Source organism: Austrofundulus limnaeus, unplaced genomic scaffold (genome assembly GCF_001266775.1).
Source record: "Austrofundulus limnaeus strain Quisiro unplaced genomic scaffold, Austrofundulus_limnaeus-1.0 Scaffold214, whole genome shotgun sequence".
NCBI classification, from domain to species: domain Eukaryota; kingdom Metazoa; phylum Chordata; class Actinopteri; order Cyprinodontiformes; family Rivulidae; genus Austrofundulus; species Austrofundulus limnaeus.
The window spans coordinates 724,318-749,196 of NW_013952616.1; the positions used below are offsets into that span (position 1 = coordinate 724,318).

Below are 24,879 nucleotides of genomic sequence, written 5' to 3' on the forward strand. Positions count from 1 at the left end.
GCTCACTGCTGTCAACTAGTGGTCAGAGGCTGAACTACAACATAAAAATGAACTGTTGGCAGGAAATTTGACATTTTAAACCTTACTAAAAACCCATCCAGGGTTTTAAAATATCGATACAGTATCGGGAGATGAAATATCGCAATATTTCAGTGTATGGATATTTTCTTACACCCCTAGTTCAAACTGTGGTAAAAAACAACTGAAACATTTAGAATTGATGAGATTCGTGGCAGCCCTACTGCCATTTACCGTGACAACCTCATATCTGACAACCCTCCTCTAGCCTAGCTGTCAGATAATGCTAAATTACAGTTGGATGTGCCATTTTCTGGTATAACCTGTCTTGGTGAATGGATAAAGAGACCCATCTGTGCCTTGCATGGATGGTTCTGGTGGATGTCCCTTCCTGACTACTATAACTTGTTCAGTCCTGGCTCAKTGGAGCACAAGCTGACAAATAGCAGTAGGGAAGGAGTGTGGAGAACGTGATAGAGGACAGAGACACTGAAGGCAAGTAAAAGGAAATGTTGATGGGTCGGTGGAGAGGGAAAGATGCGGGGAGGAGGGAGCAGACATGAGCTGGAGATATGGAGAAAACAGAGATAGATGGAGGTAGAGAGAGTCAGTGCAGTGTGTCTAATCTCCCTTCAGGGCCGGCACGCCATCCGTGACAGATAAACTCGTCCGACAGCGAGCCCAAAATGACAACCGCTGAGCCCAACTTGGCCCAGGATCTCCCCAACATCCGGCGGAGAGGAGGGGGGAGGGCAGGCCCAGGTTGCTCTCCAGCGTCRGTGGGAAGGGCAGAGGTAGATGGTGGAGGGTGGTTTTCACAGTGGTGCAGTGGAATCAGGAGGTGAACAGAATAATGTTTTCTTCACAGCAGTATAAAGCAGTGGGGGGTGGTGTTCTCTTTCTACCTTTTTCACTCAGTCAAGCATCATGTAGGTTTTACATCCGGTCTGGAAAAGGCATTTGAACTATGTGTCATATGATGGGTTACTTTTCTTTTGTATCTGTTTGTTTTATGTTTCATGAATCACTGAAAAGTTTTTAATGAATCTCAAMGTAATTATTGTAATTATATCTCCAACTCAATTACTTGAGTCAACCTGGCTGATTTGAGATGACTGGTCCACCTTAGAAAAACACACACAAAATGGCATTTTTACAAATAATAAGCTTTAATTTGACATGTTGCTAGCTGAGAATCATTTTCAACACACACACTGAGCCCTAACTGATTGCACAATATTTTGTATAACTTTGACAAGTGTTTAGGTTTAGGGTCAACCTTACCTGTTAACGAAATATTATTAAATAATAGGTGGACATGAAGTGCATCTGTAATTTATTAATTTTACTGGAGAGTTGACCTTGTTCAGGATGGTTGCCATATAATCAGACTTACACAGGAAAAACAGGGCTACAGCACAGTCAGTTTTACAGATTGTGACGTACAATTCTATWTGTTGGTAGCTGAGAGTCTGTTCTGATAGTTGGCGCACATCATGAATTGTCTTGTGGCTGTTCATCCAATGATTACTTTCTGAGTTTCCTAAAAAYTTGTCTGGCACATGAATTTTTTTTTTAGTCTTTCAGGTGGACAGTAACTAGTCTTGTTAGAGTCAAGTTACTTTAGAGTGCAGTTCGGTCACAAGATACCAGCACTGAAGGTGAGAAGGTTTGTTTTTGTCGGGCTGTTTATGCTCTTTGTCACTCAGTTTTGTTTTGTTTTGTTTTTTTTAATAAAAGAAGAAAAATGATCAAATTGCGATGGCAAGAAAATCAAGAATCCATTTCCGATCTTAGTAACTTCATTCCACCATGACTTCACCTTCATATCTGCTCATCTTTACCTTTATCTTTACCACTGTTTTTGGAAATTTTTCAAAAACCAAAAGCCTGTATGTTGCTCCTGTCCTTTATAATTGTTAAAGAGCTATGAGTTTCCAGCAGTTTTTCCTCAGCGACAGTGGAACAAGCTGACCTGTGTGGCCTTTWAAAAGAGTCAATATAATTGTCATCTTCTTCAGCTCACTATTAATACTATCTGGTGTCAAGTTTCTAAGCCAAGAAAATATTAGATTTTTGTGTCATTTGTGTTTACYYWMATGCCACAGAAGCATTTAAATTGCRTCTGACCAAATTGCYATTTCTGAAATTGGAACCTTAAAAGGAAGGAGAAACGCGTTGCCAAACACGTCCTCTATTATTCATTGTTCATTTGGACATGCTTACAACAGTCAGCGTGCGTCAGATTGCTTGCAAACTCGCAACATGCACGAAAGCATTGGCATAATCAATCATACGGCGCTGCTGATTACCGTTAATGSCGTTTCTCGGAATTACATTGGCATCTGCTTGCATTCCAATCTCCTAAATTTCATGCCTCTCTCTGCAGGCAGCCCCGTTAATTGTGAAAGAGGAGCGCTATCTGCCGAGCCTTTGATATGCACTTATCTCTTAGCAGTTTCATATTAAGGGGAAAAGAAAATTGGCTTTTAAAAATGACTGGTGCCTCATTACTATTAGGCCAATTAATTTCATGAAAAAAGAATGCTCTTTTTTAGAAATGTTAGGAAAAATAATTATGGAGAATAATCGACAGGGAAACACAAACGCACGGGGAGGATGTTCGTAGTCAAGAATGCAAATTTGCTGAAATGTTTGTAGCTCATAAATACCCCCCTGATATTCCTCAGAATATCAAAATACGAAGAGGGGATAGGACAACAGCTTGGCCYGAAAGTGTCCAAAGCAGTCAAGAAGTAGGTCGCTTGCTTCAATGTTCCTTCAAGTGGGAAAGACAGACCGACTTAGATTTTCTCCTGTTTATTCAACCATTTTAGGCACTGGCTATTCATGTCCCCATTTTAGTTCTCCCCTTTCCCCCMCTATCTCTGTATTTTCTACTCTTTCTCTGTCAATGCAGATGGCAGTAGCGCATTTAGACAGCAGGTTAGGGTCCTTCTTCTGCTCTGAACCGATACCCAATTTGTTTTAAATCCTTGTCCAAAAACAGTTATTCATACCATCTAATATGTGCCCTCTGCTGCAAAGTTCAGTGTAAAATAAACCTTAAAAATTAACCAGTGAATTCAAACAACCCCTTTCATCGACCAACAGATGATCTTTTTTATGAATTCCAGGGAATTTGGTGTGGTTCTGGTTGATTTAACGCAGCTTTGGTGCACCAGATGTGGTCATGAATTAGGAATGAATAAATGCTAAGTGAATCTTGGACTGCGGACCAGCATCAAGCTGATATAACAGTCACGCACGCAGCGTTGACATATGCTGCCCAGTGTGGTTTCTGCACTATCACTACAGGAGAGTTTTGACTCTGTTGATGGATTATATACAGTTACGTTTCCAGCCAGATGATGGACGTGCCATCATGGCTGTGGTAGAAAGTATCTATCAGGGATAAACAAATATGTCATGGAACATCACTGTCAACTAATATTAATGTCAGCCTAGCAGCAAAAAAAGGAAACATGGAATAGCATTAGCCGGTATCACTTTAGTGAATTCAGGTTGCTTTATCTTGGTTTTGCCACCAAACCAACAAGATTAAATTACTTTTATTTTAGGCTTTAAACTAAAGTTTGGTCATGTAAGCAGTTAAACAAAGGTAATGGATTAACAGGCTGAAAAAAACTATTTTTTGATACACTCGAACAAAAACTGTGTGCTTGTTAAAAGATGATGTGATAAAAGGTTGGAATACATTCAACATGTTTGCTTACCTTTCAGTAGTGCATATATTATTTTTTAACGTCTTCAAAGACTTTGCTAAATGAGCTTAGTATAATACTCAACACAGCTAAATGGATTACCTGCTTTGAACATTGTGACTAATAATGTGAAGTTCGTGTCACTAAAATGGGAGTTGTTGCTTAAAATAATATAGCTTCAGGTGTTTGACGTTGCTCAAGATATTTACTGGTACTTGAAAGAGAAAATTAATTTACATCTGAAATATTTAAAATATGAGAGCAGGGGATAGAGTGCTACCAAGATGAATGTAAAGAGGTCAAATATTAAAGTACTATAGAAGGTCTGAAACGTTGGCTCTTCTGTTCTTCACCTGTAAAATCAGTCACATAACAATTATCTGTCGCAGTAAATCGAGACTGGCAAGAAAAATAGATACACCAGATGCTGGACGCAAACCTGAAGCTCATCTTTTAGCGTTCTTCACAATTTACTGAGCTGAMTGTTCTGATGGGCTCAACAGGAGGTTCTTCTGTATCTGTCACCAGTTCTTCAAGTTGGGCCTGGTCACTTGATGTGAGCGAGCTAAAGGATCGGGACTGGGTTTGAGTTAGTTAAAATGTAATAGTAAGGAAAAGGAAAGCATGTATCCAGGGGCAGAGTTGTAAAGTAACTAAGTACAAATACTTCTTTASTGYACTTAAGTAGAATTTTTGGGTATCTGTACTTTACTTGAGTAATTATTTTTCAGCCTACTTTTTACTTGTACCTCTTACATTTTCACACAGTTATCTGTACTTTCTACTCCTTACATTTTTTGAAAAAAGGCACAAAGTAGAACATTGTTACTTTTATTTAATTTTGCTTGTTTTTAATTCCAAATTGTTATTGTAAAAAAAATTAATACTATCCATATAAATTATGCCTCCTAGATAGAGTGAATTTAATTGTGGTTGAATGAGAAGTATAAATATATAAAACTCTGATACCATATTAGTTTGTACACAAACAAATCATGTCACATTCAAGCAGGACATACAGTAATCATTAAAATAAAAGAACTGTATTTAAGAAGTATTTGTATCTCATGAATTACATTATTGCATTTGGCTGCAGCTCTCAGATAGATTTTTATTTGTGCAGCCTTGATATATGTATAGAAACTGAAACAGTTAGACTAGTGCATCTTAAATTTAACATAAATTAATTATTTTAATACAATATAGTCATTTCTGCATTGTTTTGGGAAGGTCACTTCCTAATAAATGTCATTACAGAAAATCAATAATTTTAATACTAAAGTATAAAAAGTATCAAATAYTTTAAGATTTTTACTCAAGTAATATTCCTAAAGAAGGAAGACTTTAACTTTTACCAAAGTAATTTTTTAGTAAGATACTTGTACTTTTACTCAAGTATCACTTTGTGGTACTTTAAAAAACACTGTCTAGGGGTGGGGCCACAGGGGCCTTAGCCCCTGCTGAAATCTGATTGACCCCCTAAAGAGCTCCTGTCCTGTCGCTCTCCTGTCCTTTGCCTGAGTGTGATGATGGTGGATGCAGTTCCATGTCCAAGCACTGGAGGCACTAATGAGTCAAATAGGAAAGTCCAGCATGAATCAAGCTTACAGAAGTTTTTTTTCCAACTGACAAACTAGTTCACACAGTATAAGATACTAGGTCCGCCCCTGCATATAACAGACTTTTACAGTCTTTTGTGCCAAGTTTTTACACCAAGATCATTCTTTGATGAGAAGGGACAGMGCTGTAGATGTTTGAGTTTATGTGCAATAAAATGTGATGTGAGATTCATGGTTGGAATGACTCTCAGCTACTACCACAGCAGACTTGACCTCAATGTTTGTACATTTGAAAAATGGTATGGCCATTTTTTTATGCAGCCATCATAAAATGGGATGGCTCCAAAAATTACATTGGAGACGTATATCTAGTTGATTTTATTTATTTATTTTTTTWAATAGAGGGTTTCATTCAAATTTGTCCGCTTGTTCATAAAATGTTTTGCTAACAAAGACAGACAGTATTAACTCTGGCAGAATGTGTAGTGCTCAAGGGAAAATGCTCAGCTACAACAACAACAAATTTCAGCTCTACACCTAAATAAACTGATTTATAACCATTTTTTGTATTTCCTAAAACAAAATGATGGCTGTGGTGGCCATCTTGAATTTGTAGATGGTTGGTCTCTGAGGGTTTGGTTAAAATTGATCTTCTTGTTTGTGAGATATTTTAACAGCCAACTAAACACACATATATGCCACATCATTATGACCCTTTCTCTTTTGATGGCAGGTGATTATAAAGACCTCMTGACTTTGATTCAAATTAGGATTTTGAGAAAGAGATTGGTTCATTTTTCTGTAATATCTGCTGAGGCTGAGATTATAATAAATTTTTAAGGTTTACCAATCAGGCCTTCTTTGTCACTGAGATGATAAAAATCTTCTGTAGATATTTGGTTAACACCAGTTGCTCAGGTACTCCATGTATCTCTGTCCCTCTAATTTATCTCCATTACATCAGCATGAGCAGCTAGACATACTCTTTATCTTCATCCTAAATCATAATCTCTCCAGGTTGGAGCAATTACTGTGCAAATGGTGTAACTTATAACGAGCTGCAGCATTTTGTGCTTCATGAGAGAGAAAGTGCAACTGGTGGGTTGATATTAGTGCAGAAAGACTTGGAGGACTTGAAACTAAATGAACCTCAAATCAAAATAAAATGAAACTCCTCTTCAGTAGATAATCTAAGACAGGGAGGAATGTGGCTGGAGCTGAGGAGCCTAATGCTCACGCAATCATCTTTTTCTGGCTGCCTCTCTTCGCCTCCCCGCCCCATAAGCCTCTGTCGTCTCRTGTAATTTTTGTGCTCATCCTGCTTCGCTTGTCTTTTTCTCCCTTTTACTTTCTTCCCTGCTTTTGTCCCTGACACCTCAGCAGGCAAGGTTGAAAGTAGAGTCCCCATCCCTGGCAAGTTACCCTTGGCAACAGACCACCCAGCCCCCTCTTTTTGTCTGTGTGTTCGGGGCAATCCAGCTGGCTTTGGAGCCAACGTTGGCAACCACCCCCCAGCCTGACCCCATTGTAGAGGAAAATGTTTTTTTTTCTGCCTCATCATCTCCTGTGAGCTGGGAACAAGCACCCTGCCTTGGTTTTAATTCACTTTGCCCTCCACCGACCTGACTCTTGAAGGGGGGTCAGCGTACCGACTATTAGCATTAGCATTAGCATTTTAACACCTGTTCCTAAACACAATCTGAGGTGGCATTTTAAATTTGAATACAGCTCACATGCCAGCAGCAAACAGGAGTCAAAATATATGAAAAACAGAACTGATCATTTATCTGTSTCACATTTTAGTCCTGATCCTGTAAACCTGTAACACGTTGAAGAAAATTATTGGGGTTTATGTTACTTACTGATTTAACTACATTACACATAGTATGGGTTGTTTTATGATAGGACTGTAATGACTGTTAAATGTGACTTTTGATTAACTTGATGATTATATATTAATAGGTGCATGCCTGATAACAAATACAACACATATTGAACTTTTAATTATTAGGACAGATTTCTTTGTAAGAGGGCAACGCTCTGACAAAGATAGCCCGCCTTCACTGATGATGTAATCAATATAGGCGGAGCCATGCCCTGAAGCTTTTTGATAAAACTACAGTAGATGGACTTCCGTATGCTCGGTCTGATCTCTTTGGCGCTCGAATAAAACAGATCAGCCGGGAGGGCTCCTTGGATTTATGTGGTTACTCTTTAACAATTCTTTTCATGCAATTGCACATTCTCCGTATTGGTAAGCACATAGTTGGTAAACGAACACGATTAACTCCTAATTCTTTCAACGTCATACTGTATATTAATTTACAATTAAAAGCAGATGTTTACCATAAAAACAGCCAACTTTTTTTTCTGACAGCAAACTAAACTGTTTCCTGTTTTAGGCTGCTTAGCAGTCCCCAAATTATTTCTTTTATTTGTTAAATGCCCGAATAATGATTTTTTTATTGCTTTAGTTAAAGTCCCAAGTTTTCTTAGTAGTAGAAGTAGTAGACGGCGACAAGAAAGCTAATATGTTCCACCTCATTTTGTTAGTCTTTTTATYAAAACGTCCCCATAAATACAAATTTGTATCTTGTCCCCTAATAATCACCATTTATTTTGCTAACTAGGACAAAGAACTGCTCGTTTTTTCCCTTCCTTTTTTCCTCCCTTTTACTCAAAGTGTGGTTTTGTTTTGCATTTAACCTCAGATCTGATAAAAGCATGTAAAAAATGAAATAAAATGTTCTACAGAGAGCTGCTGTTCAAACAAGCTGAAACTTTTTTTTTTCTATTCAAATAATTTCACCCCATGACTCGTTACCGAGCAGCTGCGGCGACACATTTGATTGTGACTCGAGGTACGATCAGTGCGAAAACACACACGCGCGCGMGTTTGCGGCAGCCTGGTGTGTCTGTACTTATTTCCATGTCTCTGCTTAAAGCAGTGTTTTGCATCATGAAAAAAAAAAGTGGCGGGTTTGGGAATACATTGGCAAGTTGTTCATTTGATAAAAATGAAGGGGAGGACTGAATGCAGGATGAATTGTGTGACCGCTTGATTTATTGGGCTCTGCCTCCATTCTGGGGCGACCAAATGGAAACTGTTAAAATTCAGCAGCACATTAAATTAAATATCTGCCGAACAGATTCTAATTTGATCACCAAGCTGTTTCAATTTCATTAGCCTGGTCCCTAATGGACTTTCACAGCATATTATTCCATCTAGCACAAATCCTATTCATTGGCTCTTTTTTAATGAGCATCATGATGCATGGGGACCATGTGGTCCAACACCACACATTGTGAGGTCACAAGTTTTTTTTTAACCCCCTAAACGAATTGAGATATTATAAAGTCCAATCAAAGTCTACATTGAGTAAATACCATCACAGTAACCATCCTAACATCTGTTATCTTGTGTGTTCAAGCTGTGCAATGTGTGTGTGTTTGTKGGGGGGCTGAGACCCACCAGCTCTGCCTCTCTTCTGGTTACCTGTCGCCAGTGTAATAGTGCAAATGAAGTAGCATAGCAGCCRTTCAGGCTGATGAAAATTCATGGCTGAAGTTTTGCCACGCGTCTGTGGTTTAGCAAGCTTGTAATTATGCAGTCTGCATTGCAATTACCACAGCTGTGTAGCCTTCTGACCGGTAACAGAGATGGAACGATACCACTGGAACTTTAGAGTGGTTCTGTTTTATAAATGCTGGTTTCTGTGTTGGCCAGAACAACATCAGCTTCAGTGCTGCTTTTTTCACAACGGTGCAAAAATCTAGAGAGAGGAGACAAATTTTAAAGGTACTATAAGTAGRTTTCTTTTTTTAATTATTCCTGGCATCCTGCTTGACTTTGTAAAACCCAAGAATCAAACAAAACAGGTCATATGGTTTGAAACAATTAGGTATTTTATTATCCTTTTGCCTTTGATGGTTGTAGCAACCTAAGTAATTTTAAATGTAATGTTGACTTTGTTGAAGTCTACACCTTCAGAAGCTCATCCCAAAGGTTAATGTTAGCCTGATCTTTCATTGCTTATTTTTATTGTGCTGGGACCTGAATACATCTTTCCTTCTATTGTGCAAATGTGAATAGCATTCTACCACCGTTTCTGTTTCTGTCGTGCCTTAATGCTTGCATTCATGTTAACCAAATTTTACCTCTTTTTCTCCGTTTCTCTTCAAAGAAGCAACCTGTCAAAATAAAAACCATAACACGTGGCCGCTAAAGGCACAGTGTGTAGGATTTGTTGTTTTCAGCGACATCTAGTGGTTGAGTGGTTGAATCATCCTCCCTGGTCCTCCCCCCACCCCCCACCCCTGCTTCCAAACACAAAGGAGTTGCTACGGTGTCTCTCAGGTGTCAAAAACCTTTGATAATTCCAACCGCCATGTCTACCAGCAGCTTCAGGGCTAGTGATGTTTCAAGTGGTAAGATTATGAGCTTTAATAAGTAAAATTATCCCAGCTACAATGACAGACAACAAATATTACATTTATAGTATTACAACTAAAACCGCTTTTGACGCCGCCACCGCAGTTTGTCCTTCATGAGCCTTCGTAGACAAGATGGCGGCTGCCTGTAGTGGCGACCCGCGACCATGGAGATATAAACAGCTTTTTATAAGGTAAAAATAATAAAACAAGGTCTTTGTCTGCAATGATTAGACATGTTTTTTATTATTGTCATTAGTGATTATCTCAATTTTGGCTAAAAGAATTGACAAAATCCTACACACTGTGCCTTTAAGTTCAATGACCAGGTACAGTGGTTTAGTCCCTAAAACATTGATTTAATTTGGTTCCTACACCACAGGACCTGCAGGACATTACACACATGTACATTGCAAATGATATCATGAAGCTCTAATTCTCATTTGCACTGAGTGTAAATTWATTATTTTAATTTTATCAGTAAATATTCTGCAACAAATGAAAAAAAAACATCTTAATCAGTTTAAGCATAACAATCCTTTTTCCTTTTTTAAGATATTGTGATGTGCAAATAGTTTAAGGTATGATATAGGTGTTAACCTGGAAAAAAACCAACATCAATTAAAGGAATAAAAAACTAATTGGGCAAACAAAAGCTCGCTAGACCGAGTTTATTGTGACAACTTGAGCAAAGCGTATTTTAAAAGTAAATAAAATACTTTAATAAACTCACATCGGTTATTTGTGTCTTTTGTGAGCTACAAATTCTTTGGTAGTGAAAGATCCACAGAGCATGAAGAGAAGCTGCTCTTCCTGAGACAACACAGCTCAGAGCATGGCAGCGATGATTAGGATCAGTGCACCGTCAGTAGTCTACGTTCCAAAAGGGCTGAAAGCGATCACACCGAGCTGGAGAGGACTTTGCGGTAACACTGATAAATTTTTTCGCCAGGCCGTCCGCCATTAGTGTCAGGGCAAGTTACCGYCACGCGAGCGGACAAACAGGAAATGGAGAAAGAGCACGTGTAAATAATTGATCAGGCTGACCCGGCACGATTCATATTCTGCAGCAGMAGATCAAAGAGCGCAGCTCGGAGTTTGACATTGAGCCAAGCGCAGGAGTCAAAGCCGTTCCCTTCCCTGGCAATGCTGCTTCTGCTTGTGTTTCTATTAAAAATGCAACGACTCTTTGTCTTTGGTGTGGACTAAATTTAGCTGGCACAACCAGGCATTGACCAACAACAGGCTAATGGACTCACTGGTATTAGCCCAACAATTACACGAGCACAAAGTAAAAGCGAGGTGGAGGCCATTTTGTTCCTGTCCATTCCATGAAGCTGTTCTTGGAGCTCTMGGGTGTAAAATCCAGTCTGTGTTAGACCGCCAGCTTCTTTTAGGTGCAATCAATATTTCAGAGGTGCCCGGACCTCTGTGCCTTGCATCCTCCTCACACATGGCCTCTCACAACACTTCTGCAGCTGATTATTGACGTCTGAATGAACATTTTAGCCACTTAATGATTCATGGGATTTCACAGCTTTCACAGGAATGTTTATTTGAGTAGTGCAGTGTCACTGCTGCAGCCTCTGCATAAAATGTGCAAAAGCAGAACCCTGTCTGCAATGTTTGATGCAGCTCCACAGCAGGACATGTCTTTCCAAAATTAGTAGTGCCTTTTTGTGGTCTGTTTCTCTCTCTCTCTCTTTCTTTCTGTCAGCCACGCTGTGCATGCATCACTGCTCTGAGCACTTTCTGCATGTCACTGTGSTTTATTCAAAACAGTGAAATATGTGTTTCTTTGCGTTTCTGTCTCATTCAAAGCTTTGCGTTGCTTCTGCGGAGCATCAGTGAAAGAACATAATTTCCCCTGAGTTATGGCCACTTAATTAGATTAAAACGGTCATTCTGTTTGAGTGATGAATGATTCATCGTTATGTCAGACAGGGCAGATTGACTGCGTAAGATTCGARATGAGCTTGTGTTATCTGCAGAACAATTTGTGCCACGTTTTAAAGAGCTTTATATGACACATTGCACTTCTTTATTTTTTTATCTTTATTTAGTCTGATTAAAAAAAAAAAAGATCCTTCATTGTGAAAGGAGGTCAGAACAAAAACTAAGGTTGTTTTTTTTTTACAACAGCTGGACAAACCAGGTTTTTTTTTGTGTTTTTTTTTTTGGCAAACACAACTGAATGAAAAAAAAAAAAACAATAAATTTGGGGACCATTTTAAAGACATCAATCATCATTTGTTGTACCAGTGGCTAATTCCACCACCACCATACCCAAAGTTAACAACTAAGCCTTTAATAGAATAAAAACAGTTAATTTTTATGCAAATACTTGCCAATACGTTCCTTAGATGCATCCTCTAACCCAGGGGYGCCCAAATATTTTCCCCAAGAGGGCCAAAATTAAAATCCATCTSGGGCCACAGGCCAAATGCAGTAATATAATACATGAAATACAAATACTTTTTTAAGTAAAGTCCTTTATTTTAACAACTAAGCTAGCAGCCAGTGTGGTGGCTTGCTTTTATTTCAGGCTGTACACTTGGAGAAAGTCTGCCATACGTTCAAGTAGCAAAGGCTCATGGGACATTTTATAAATTGATAAAATCAGTTTTTGTGGCCTTATAAAGTGTGCAAAGTGTGTGGTTAAACCTAATCTAAATATCTCTCGTTGTTACTTGTATTTCACTGTGTTTCTGTATAGGACAGCAGGTTACAACTGCTGGTGGGCCAAATCAAATGGCTTGGCGGGACAAATTTGGCCCGTGGGCCCCACTTTGGGCTCCTCTGCTCTAACCCTAAAGATTGTAAATGGCATTCACGAAAAAGCTTCAAACTCTTTCAGGCAGTTAGTGACGGAGCTATAACAATAGATATTTTTACAACATAAAGGTAAATTCATATAGAAGTGAATAAATGACTTAGAGAGGAATGCTTATTTTTATTTTAAGTTTAAAGATTTTAGATAGTAAGATAAGCATGGACAAGGACAATCTATATAAGATTTCCTATGAGCTAATTGAAGAAAATTTAAGTGAATCAACGGAACAAATACCACTTAAATGGGCAATATAACAACTTAAAAAACTAAACAATTTATCTTTTTTTGTGTGTGTTTTCTGGATTTTTCAATCAGCAGTTTGTGGCTATCTTGGCTCAGCTGCTATGTCTGTCTGAAACTTGTAGAACCAACTCAAAAGATTAAGACATTAGTATATTTTTAGTTTCAAACTGCATCTAATGTGAAGCTTATGCTTAAATGATAAACCGAAGGGGATATAGAAAGTATCTCAACAGTGACAGAATGCTACCAGCACAATATTTGTCAGACAAATGTTATTTTTTAATTAATGCATCTAATCACACACATCATCCAGCATCACATTACCCCCCGTTAATCACAATTCAGACTTAACCATACATACACATCCTTTATACTTCTGTTAATACTTTTCTTGGTGATTCAGAGGTGTAATAACAGAAGGTTGACTTTATCCCCTCGTTATGCCTCAGTCCTGACATAGATGAKGGTTGAAAAAAAGCATTGAAGACCCAAGTGTTTTCTAAAAGAGGCCTCAGACTAGTAGGTTTGGAGAAAAAGACACCACACTTTCCTTGTGCACCACCTGTCATGTAAATAAAGACAGTAGTAATGTTGTTAACAGCCAATAAGTCCAGAGACACAAAAGACATTGATTACTGAACTCGTCATCAGGTCTGGGTACCTTGGAGGAATCAAAATGATTTGCATAGCTTTACAGGTGTGAAGTTTTCTTGTTTAAAACCTTGTCACCATGGCAGCAGCCTCTGTGGGACTCTGTTCATGTTGATTTGGTTGCATATATTTGCTTTATAAATCATGAACTTTAGAATTTGGGAAGGAAATTTTCCTCTTATTAAAGCACATAGTTGCATTGGCTTTTTATCAACACTAACACATTTGTTAGTCTTTTTTTTAGCCCAATGATTCTGTTCGTTCTGGACTAGCACACGCAGATAATCCTCTTCTTTAAAAACTATAACACCTGAGGAGCTTGACTCACACAAGAACAGACAGCTACAAATCATTGTGACGTCTCTGAGTTATCTATGTCAATTACTTAAGATAGATGGGCTTGGCACCATGAAGGCCAGGAGCATCACTTTAGCGTGTCTTCCGTTTGTCTCCATTGATTCTGCTTCCACCCCTTCCATGGGTCCATTTTTGATGACCTCTGACCACAGAAGCTAAGTTGAGCACTGATGTCAGATAAAAGAAAGGGTATGTAACCCAAACTCCTGCCCAGGGTTCACGCTCTGGACACCAGATCTTCCTCCATCCAGACTAAGCCTTAGTATAGATTCACAATGCGGCTTCTTACTGGCCCTACCAGATTTCAGTYGAGGTTTGATTGGAATGCAATACCATTTTGCAGGGAAACTCCCCCTTAAATATGATTGTCTGGCTTCAAAGTGGTTTGAAGATGTCTCTTTTTGTAGACGATATCTTTTTACATATACCCTCTTTTCAGCCTCTGTATCATTTTTGTCAGCTGGTTTTCTCCCCAGCGAAGCTAAACATGCTTATTCAACCTGTCTCACCTCTATAAAATGGCTGTCAGATGCATTTATCCATCCAGGGGCCCGTGGCTTAACAGAATGACCATTCAGCGAGCCGGGGACGAGCTCTATTGTGAGTGGTTGGTCCTCTGTACAGCAGCTGTTCACTGAGGGCCGTGATGGCTGTCGTCGGGATTGCCCGCTACTGCTTTGAGTGATTTTCTCTCTTTCACTCTGCCAGCAGCGCTCCGTGTGTTKGAGGCATTGATCGGTCCTGAATTGGATTGCGGCAGGCCTGATTACTGATGTCAGCGTGCGCCGGGACACGTGGGAACACTAGAGCGCCGCGTGCCAAGCCAGGGATAGCTAACAGCAAAAGGGGGCGGGGAGTTATACATTTATCGTTTTTTTTTACTCAGAGTGTGAATACAACATGCCTACACACACGGTCTGCATAATCTTTTTCTGTAGTGCTGAAACAGCCTTAGTGTGTGTTTTGGCAGCAAATAGATACTTGGGGGCATTTTAGGCAATGAAAAGGCTTTAGCGCATCATACCAGTAAATTACCGTGATTTAAAGTCTGGAGCTTTTTGCTATTTAGAGTCAGTGGAGGCAGCTGATCGAATGTTTAAATACTTTTTGTGTGTGTGTGTGTTGAATTCTTTCATGCGAGGGAAGACTTTCAGACTTTGCCTGCGCGTTTGTGTGTGTGTGTTTTATCAAGTGTTCGTGTGTACGTTTGTGAGTGATTCTGCGCGCATCATTTGTTTACAGCTAGAATAGTGGCCATCATCTTTTCCACTAACAGAACAATAGCTATTCCCCCCTTTTTTTCTTTCTTGCTCAGGAGACAATGAAGTGCCTTCCTGCCTCGAGAACGACAGGCCAATAAAAAATGTAATTGGATCTGTCACTCAAACGTTGCTGCAGTGCCGGGGTGGGCAGGTAGGTGGGTGGCGGCAGAGGTGGGAGGGTAGCCGGACAACGGGAACGGTGTAGAGAGGGTGGGGGAGGCGTGCTGTGGTGAAGCACTGATACACACGGTACCTTTTATTTCTGTTTCCACAGTGCCTGGAGGCTGCCGGCAACAGTTACACAGGTGTACAGTTGTTGTGTTTTGCTGGGTGTTTGTACCAGAGCCAGGGGCGGGTGGGTGATGATCTGTCTTTGCTTGTAGGTATTAGTAAGTCGGATATGTGGCTTTGATGCAGCTACACAGGAGAGCCATGGCTGCATCACAATCTCTGAAGGTCACAGTTGATGCATGACTTGTCACCCAAACATCCTCTGTTTACCTGTAAATCAATAGCCTAACATTTTGTATAGGAATGCTTATTGCCTGCTGTCTGTCATTCCACAGTTTTAGTTTAAGTTCAGTTTATGTTGAGAAATGACATAATTATAACCAGTGTGGCAGTATGGCAACATTCAATTTGATCCTGTTTATCCTGTTCCAAGATTTAGTTAGGTGAAGCTGTTTTTGTGTAGGATAAGTTTGTAAAGGTACAACCAATGATTGTTATAAGTGTTTCMTTAAAATTAATCTTGTGGTTTATTAAAATATTTTGCTAACGTACAAACAGGGTTGATTTTAAAAATCACTACTGAGGTTTTAGACAAAAATGTTGTGCAGTGCGTCWAGTTTAAATTTGTTGAGGACGATGCTCAGCTACTGCCTCACCAAATTTTAGTTCAGTATCTGTAAAATTAGCATTGTTATAGCTGGTTTTGTGTTACATAATATCAGTTGGCAGTGGTAGCCATCTTGAATTGGGCTGAATACAAATTTTAATCAGTTATATATCATCTCCCGATGATTAATGTCTGAAAGTTTTATTAAAGGGATCCCCGATTAGTTGTGACATTAGACTTTATATGATAAACATATACCTTAACTGTAAAATAAAGTCTGTTAAAATACTGTAGGCTGTTCAGTTTTTATCATTTTTAAACTAAAAGTTTAAAAATATATTACACGGATGGGGCCATTTTATTTACTCGCAAAGCATTCTGGGTAAATGATGACATCAACTAGGTCATCGTCATGAGGCTGCTAGCAAGCTATATCCACCCTGAAGGTTAATCTTGGACAATATCTGATGATTGACTCTTTTAAATGAAACCAGAGAGCGTTGACAGAGAGGAGAAGGTAGAAATGACTCAGCCTGTAACTGAAAATATAGTTGGAGGACAACAGAGCTACTTCATGGAAGAAGAACCTCAGCTTAGCCTGTTAGCTTTAGCATTAGCCCCGATGCTATCACCATATATATGTATTAGCTCAGCTCTTCACATTCTCCTCTCATCACTGAGGTCCTCCATCCACATGACAGAGAGGGGAATGTAAAAATGACTGTCTGCAACTGAAAATATGGATGGAGGACCTCAGTTTAGCTTGTTTGTCGCGCTAGCGCTGAGCTAATACATATAAGGCAATATAGCGTGAGGGCTAGCGTGAAGGCTAACAGGCTAAGCTGAGGTTCTTCTTCCATGAAGCAGCTCTGTTGTCCTCCATTCATATTTTCAGTTACAGGCTGAGTCATTTCTACCTTCTCCTCTCTGTCAGGATATTGTCCAAGATTAACCCTAGCAGCCTCGCACCAATGACCTAGTTGATGTCATCATTTACCCAGAATGCTTTCTTTGCGTGTAAATAAAATGGCTCCGTCCATGTTAAAATATATATTTTTTAAATTACAAACTAAACAGCCTACAGTGTTTTTACAGTCTTTATTTTACAATTAAAATAAATGTTTATCAAATAAAGTCTAATGTTACAACTAATCNGGTAGAAACGACTCAGCCTGTAACTGAAAATATAGATGGAGGACAACAGAGCTGCTTCATGGAAGAAGAACCTCAGCTTAGCCTGTTAGCTTTAGTGTTAGCCCCGATGCTATCACCATATATATGTATTAGCTCAGCTCTTCACATTCTCCTCTCGTCACTGAGGTCCTCCATCCACATGACAGAGAGGGGAACGTAAAAATGACTCAGTCTGCAACTGAAAATATGGATGGAGGACCTCATTTTAGTTTGTTTGTCACGCTAGCGCCGAGCTAATACATATAAGGCAGTATAGAGTGAGGGCTAGCGTGAAGGCTAACAGGCTAAGCTGAGGTTCTTCTTCCATGAAGCAGCTCTGTTGTCCTCCATCTATATTTTCAGTTACAGACTGAGTCATTTCTACCTTCTCCTCTCTGTCAACGCTCTCTGGTTTCAGTTAAAAGAGTCGATCATCAGATATTGTCCAAGATTAACCTTCAGGGTGGAAATAGCTCCCTAGCACCTCGCACCAATGACCTAGTTGATGTCATCATTTACCCAGAATGCTTTGCGTGTAAATAAAATGGCTCCATCCATGTTAACTAATCGTGGATCCCTTTAAAATTTATTTAGTGGTTTGTGAATTTGTGTTTTGCTGACAGATTTGATCCCAATTTGCAAAGTTTTTAAACTTGGTGTGATGTGTTAGCACTCAAAGTATCAGTTGGGCATCATTCTCAGCTACTGCCACGTTAAAATTTAGCTCAACATTTCTAAAATGTATTGCGTTATAGGCCATTTTTTTGTGTTCACTTTAATTGCTTTGCTGTGGCAGCCATCTTGAATCAGGTTGACTCCAAAAGTTAATTTGTTTTAGAGGTCAGTCCAACGGGTTTTTTCTAAACTTTTCTTTAAACTTTTTTCAAAGATTCATAAAATTTTTCCAACATTACAGACAAACCAACACACTCACACAGGAACATGGGCAAAAACCTCATCGCCTTCACCACAGTGATTAACATTAAGGGAGTCTCTCACCAACAATACCGATCTTCCTCTTGTCACAATACATCATCAGCATATTGTTTCCATCTTGCTCAGATGCATTGATTATGTGCATTTTTCCACGCGCACCTGCACCCACACTGTGAACGCACATGTTTGTGTGTCGCTCCATGTTTTAATGACAGCTACTTATGTGTGTGACAGGGAAGTTAAGTGCAGAGTCGAACATTCAGCTTGTCCATCTCACTCTCTTAGCACTTCCTTAGCTTTTAGGAAATGGCTTTCTCATGTCTTTGACGCTGCCATTCCATTATTACCAGAGTTGAGGAGAGCTGCTTTCAAAATCACTGAAACATTATCCCATATCCCGTTTTATGAATAGACCAAGATGTCAGTGTAAGTACAAGCGAGGCACTGAACACTGTGAGGCTGTAGAGATGGTTTACAAAAAGGGAATTTTAAAGGAAAATTTGCTGTATGCATATTCATTGAAAAGTTGAGTTTTCTTTTTGCTTTTGGAGCTTTGCTCTTTCTTGAATACCTGAGGGAAATTTGACCAAAGAATGATGCACTGTACCTTAAAGATAAGAATGTACTCCTGCCCTGTTGTACTAAAAAAATGCATGGAAGCAAAAAAAGGTGCTGCTAACTTGAAGATGTGGAAAAAGTTTATTTTAAGATTTTCCTCAGTGTTCTACTTTAAGTAAGCAGAGTGAGTGCAAACTTGATTTAGAAGATAAAGTTTGTGACATATCAGTCTCATTGATCTTAGGTTTTTATTGTTAGGAAAATATCTTGTGAACCACCAGTTTTAATGAAACAATGTAGTTGTTGTCCAAGGTTTGTCTACAACTAATTAAACTTTGGAGACAACACCATTTAAGACCTCACAGTGAAGCAGCCTTAGCAAACAAGATTTAAAACTCAACCAATTTTTACAGATATTGAGCTAGTAATAGTAGCAGTTAAGACTCATCCCCAGGACATAGTTTGAGCTTTGCATATTGCACATTATGTTTGCATGAAACTTGGTCATTAATTGTGGAGAGAACATATCTGTTGGCAAAATATCTTCTGAACTCCAAGACAGATTTTACTGACACACTCAGAAAGTAATCATTAGATGTACAGGGTCACATTGCATCATATCAGTCATTGTTGTGAATTGTGTTGTATTGTGAAATGCTTTGTGATATTGAGACATAGTATTGAAGGAATTTATTAGTCAATTAGAAACTGGTTTTAGAAGCACCACACCATTTTCTTAGTTTTCCTTTATAAGGCTTGACTTTTATAATCTATTGTTATATCTTGATTTAAATAGGTTTAGATACATGCCTGAAACATGACAACACATAATAAAAACTGTTTATAAAAACATCAGGGAAGCATTGCTGTTCAGAGTGTCTGCGATTCAGCCGTAGACCTGTAGTGGGCGTACCAGGCACTGAAGATCCCTGTATTTATAGACCAGAACTTCCGGTTTCGGACAGCGCTGCTCTGTTTGCTTCAGCCGTAAACAATAAAGCTTCACTCAGAACCAGATCTGGGGTTGTATGGTCCATTCTCTTCACAGTTTTAATCAGATTCAACATTTACGTGGTCTCGTCACGATTTCAGTTAATGAACAATAAATTTTCTAACAGTTTTATCATCCCAACAACTTGAGTTAATATCATATTGTAATATAGCAGTCAATGTAATTTAAGATGGTCACCACAATGAAGCAACTCCAGACAGTACAAATATCTATAACTCACAATTGTGACAGTTTGGTTTGATGGTAGCTGAGCCTTATCCTCAACATGCAAAAACCTCTGAACGTTGCACTACGCCACGAGACTGTGCAACCCAACATTTTCAAAGTTTGACCAAAGTAAGCTCTAAGATGGACTTACTTTAAAACTTTGCTGTGAAAGGGGGCAGCCAGAATGTATTCCTTTAATTAAGAATGCAGCATGAGGAATTGTGTGTATATGTTTGCTTCCCAACACTGTGTGTGACATTTCATGGAGGTCAGCAGGTTTAAGTGATGTGTCATACATTAGAAGTTGTTACACTCTCGCTGAACATGATCAGGATCCTTACTTTAACAGTCTGTCATGCAGGGCCAGAGCCTTGGCTGATCAATTAACAGCATGTGTCTGCTCCCCCCGTGCAAACCCTCGTAATTTTGGTTTTGTTATGAGAAATGGTCCCACTGCTCTGGGTTTCTAAAGAAAGTAATTACACAGAGAGATTCCCTATGGGGGATTAAAAACAAACGACAGAAAACACGGCTCTGCCTCGCTGCCGCCGCCGCCACTCGCTCAGGCCCTGCCTCCGCTTTGAAGCTTCTGCTTGTAGCGCCCACACGCCCGTGACTACAGAAGCTGTCACTTTAAAACACGGGCTTAGAAATATTAGTGAGGGGCGCGTGGAGAGGAGTCAGAACATGATGGGGAAGGCGTCGCGATTTATGGACACGGCCTAACTGGTTCAGCATCAAGAGCCAAACCAAACATATAGTATTCATGCAGCTCCCATGGACGGCGGCAGGAAAGGCATCTGTCCCGCCAGTTTGGTAGTGACAGGCAGCAGGGAGCATTACTCATCATTACAATCTCTGCTGGCAGCCTATTTTCATCACATTACAGTTGTATAATGAAGCGTTGCGCACAAACGTCCTCAGGTTCTCTGTGTAGTTCACCATTAGCACCAGCTGGGAGCATTCATCCAAGTTGCTTTGTTGAACTTTTTACACTTAGTTTACCGTATAATTAATTCATTAGTGCACAACAAAACGTGCAGTGAGAGTCACTGAAAACACACAGTTCAAGTGATTAATAAATTTAGCTTTGACAGTGATGGCACATTTAATGTGACTTGGGCTTGTTAATGCTTTCTGGTTTTGATGCCATTAAATAGATTAAGTGTTATAACACCAACTCTTGTTTTCTTTCTTCTGTTTCTTCTAGGAACAAGGCAAAGTGGGTGTGACTTTTAACATTGGGACAGTGGACATCAGTGTGAAGGAAGATAGCACGCCAGTAAACGACGGTAAATACCATTTGGTCCGATTCACCAGGAACGGAGGCAATGCAACTTTGCAGGTGGACAACTGGCCGATCAATGAGCACTTCCCCTCAGGTACTGCCTACATTTATAATTCATCATGTGAATTATTGCTTTAACAAGAGCGTAAAATTGTGTAGGTTTTGAACCGCTGGACGCCATCTGTTTTTAAGGCCCCGACTACATCACCTTGGATGCAGTTCTTAACCAATATTGCTTTCTTTGGTTAAAACAAAAAAGAAATTTCTCTATAGAGAAGCAGAAACTCCCAACAAAGTCAGACACAAACAAATGTAAAAGAGATCTGAATATTCTCTATTCACCTCGTCACCATTAACAAAATCTAAATCTTTGACCAGAACCCAAAGTTGAAACTGGAAGGAGATAACTGTCCGGATGGGCTGGTCCTAGTCCCAATTTTAAGTCATGCCCCATTCTTTGAAACAAATTGAACATTGTCTTGTTAAAAAATAAAAATATGCCTCAAAAGCTCTTTTTGATCATTAACTCTTGATTCACAAAGTCCTTACCTTTTTACTATGTCTTCAACTATTATTATTATCATTATTATTATTATTATTGTCATTATTTTGTTAGCTGACTTCGGCTCAATTGTTCTTAAAAGAAAGCTTATGGGACAGCAAGATAGTGTTCAGAAAGTGCCTCACGTTCTTGGTGCGCAGACTCTGGTCCCAAAAATACAGCATGGCAGTACCCATAAACTGGATCCTGCTGGTTCCCATTCTCAAGGAGAAAGCTGGACGTTAAAATAAAAAAAAGGTCAATGTGGGTTTGTCGTCGTTGTTTCTAGCACACAAAGCAATAGTGAGCATGCACAAAATATAGTCATTTCATTGTTTCTCAAGTTCTTTTTTAATTTAAAAATGCTGTTTGCATGTAGGTGAAAGCTGCAAACACAGCATAAAATGTTAATCTCACAAAACATGTTGGTTTGAGCAGTAGGCTATTAGTATAAACAATCTTAATCACTCTCTGAGGGTTAAAAGGGCTGCTAGTCCTTCTACTGAGCAACTATACAGACTTACAGTATATGTTGGCTTTATCACCGCAGTGGAAACCTTTAATTTTACACTCAGACTGTGGTCAGTTGGGCTATGCTATCGCTATACACACAATAATCATCAACAACAACAATGAAGTATGCTGTAGTTGATTTGTGTTGTGGATCTTTTACAGYCAAGAAGAYTCATATGACAGATCGGTCTACTTGTGTTCAAAACGGAGCATGTCAGAGACAACAACAGTTGCTTCTACTTTAACGATCGAGTGCAGTACAAGTGTTGGTAGAGCGTTTCAAATATATATAAAGTTTATACATACTGGATTATATTTTTTCAGCTCAAGCATAAGAGGAAACTCACGGCGTATTGCACTGTTTTTTCTATGAGACAACATGCCGTGTTTGCTGCCCGCGACGTGATGCGCATCAAATTGGAACGTGATTTTAAGAAAAAAAAAAAGGTCCTAAATGTTTTATTCTAACTCCGGTTTTACTTGGGCTTTCAACACAATTTAAAAACTTGCTTAAAGTTTGATGTCTTTACTTTTGACTCAGATTGAAACAGAGTGTAAGAGAGGGTTTATCTTTCCGGACGTTATCASTTAATCAAATTGAACAAATTTTAGTCTAATAAACTATTACTCTACAATTAATTGTATGTCGATTAATTGTTTGCCTCCCTAATATATGTTTATTCACATCCTGTTATGCAACCCAAGGAGCTCAACATCAATCAAGGAATATCCAACTCCAAATATGAGCAGAAAAAGACTCAATAAGGGCTACAATWGGCCAAAATGCAAAAACAAAAAACAACAAAAGAGGTGAACTACYTCAAGCCTCAAGTACTGAGAAGTCAGCCCTTGCTGTCCAAAAGTATTTATAAGCTATGCTAATTAAATAAACTATGACTAAAGATACAATATTTATTTCTTGCTATCACATCTGACTTCTCAAGAGAATACTGCTTGGAGYTGGTATTCTTTGTCTTGCTAAAGGCGTTAATAGTGCAACATCTGGCCTGTTCGTTGCAGGAAAAATAAAGGATTCAAACACACCAAGAGGAGTTTGGTCAGTGGGCAAGCAAGGGAAGGATGGAGGCAAAAAATGAAGGGCGGCCTGTTGGCCAGATAAAGCTGCTGCTTTCCTGTATCTCTTATTYCCAGGTCAGCAGAAGCGGCACGACAGCAGAATACAAATAGGTTCATCAAACAGTACCTGCTCCAATTGGAGGCTCAGGTGCTCTCCTCCTTTAGAGCAGATATGTGCTGCTCAGCCAGCAAGGTGAGGGAGTCAGAGAAGAGGAGAAGGGGGGAGTGGGGGGGGGGGTCCTTTCCTACGTCTGCCCAAGTCAATTAAATGAAGCTGCCTCTCGGGTTTGATATCCTTTCAAGTCTTCAAGTGAACTAACTTGCGAGAAACCACAGTTTTCCTCTTTTTTTTCACCTCCCCTCTCTTCACTTTTACTTAGTCTAACAGAGMAGACACACAGGGAAACAATGGGGGTAAAAAAGCGTCAGTTAGCCAAAAAGAGAAGGGCTGACATGAGAAACCATGACTTCCATTGATCGTCGGGGTAAAAATGTGCCACAGTTAGACAGGGTGAAGGTGGACGTGTTCAGGTGCAGCACAAACATGAGATAAAGAATGAAAGATGCAACACCAGCCGAGGAGTTCAAACAAAGCATTTTAAGGCTGTTGTTCAGATATGAGACGCAAACAAACAAATCTAGTTTGACCCCTTGAGCACCACAGTGTGCCCTGCATGCCTTCACAAATGCCTCCTTTCTTTGCTTGGCCTGGTATGTTGGTTGGTTTRGTTCAGTGCTAGTCCAGGTGACAATAATCCCTTCTGTGTCTGGTTTTCTTTTGCCTTTGGCTGTCTTTCATTTTTCATTGACCAGATGATTTTAGACAAGTTTCATAATGTGAGCCACAATGGTGCTGCAAGTGCTGCAAACCAGCAGAGTCAAGAACAATCTTTGATTGTCTTTTGAGTGAACTTTTTTTTAATGTGAGGGTTTTTTAGGGCTGGGCAATAACTTAACAACAATATATACCACGATAGACATGGATGTGCACAGATAGATGTCAAGTGGTGCTTGAGCAATATGGCCCTTTTCCACCTGGAAAATCAAATACCCCTGCCTTTTTTTTTTTGTACCTTTAAACCTCAGTTTTAAACTTCACTTGCATCAGTTTGAACAGCAGAACAGTGATTTAGCTTAATTACTAACTGCAGCTTAATGTCAAGAAAAGAAAGATGGAGAAAGAAAGAGCTTCTGTGATTTCCTGGTTAAAACAGCGGCAGCTACTGAGGAGGAGAAGGAGCGGAGACGGATGATGAAGAAAGGTCAGAGTCGACATCATAGTCGTGGTTAGGCACAGACAAACTGTCCATGCTCATATTTGTTTCACTTCTTTTGTTTTTATAATAATAATATAAATAATATTAAATTAAAATTTGTCTGAAAAAAAAGTACAGTACCTAAAGGGCACATGTGCCAAATTTAAAACCTGTAGGTCAAATCTGGTCTTCTTTACAATTGTTTTTCTGACCCCTAAGGCAATACCTTCAATGTGAAATAATTTTTTAGTTTCTCTTTTTTTTTCACTGGCTTTAGTTCATTCTTCTCATAGCTGGCCAACTTTAAAGCCAATAAAATGAAGTTTGAATTTTTCTGTAAATTGCTGATTTTGGTGTGGAAAGATTAACAAAAAATCAACTTTTATCATCTTGTTTTGTAG

At 39.3% G+C, this 24,879-nt stretch overlaps 1 protein-coding gene across 1 annotated transcript in view; it reads left to right on the forward strand.

The window, feature by feature from the left end:
* LOC106525132 (neurexin-3b) overlaps window positions 1-24,879 on the forward strand; it is a gene marked incomplete in the record, with an annotated part of 484,453 nt that overhangs the window by 393,185 nt on the left and 66,389 nt on the right. Inside the window, 1 exon segment of the mRNA XM_014019257.1 lies at window positions 21,014-21,185. Within this exon segment, the coding sequence (XP_013874711.1) occupies window positions 21,014-21,185 (172 nt within the window).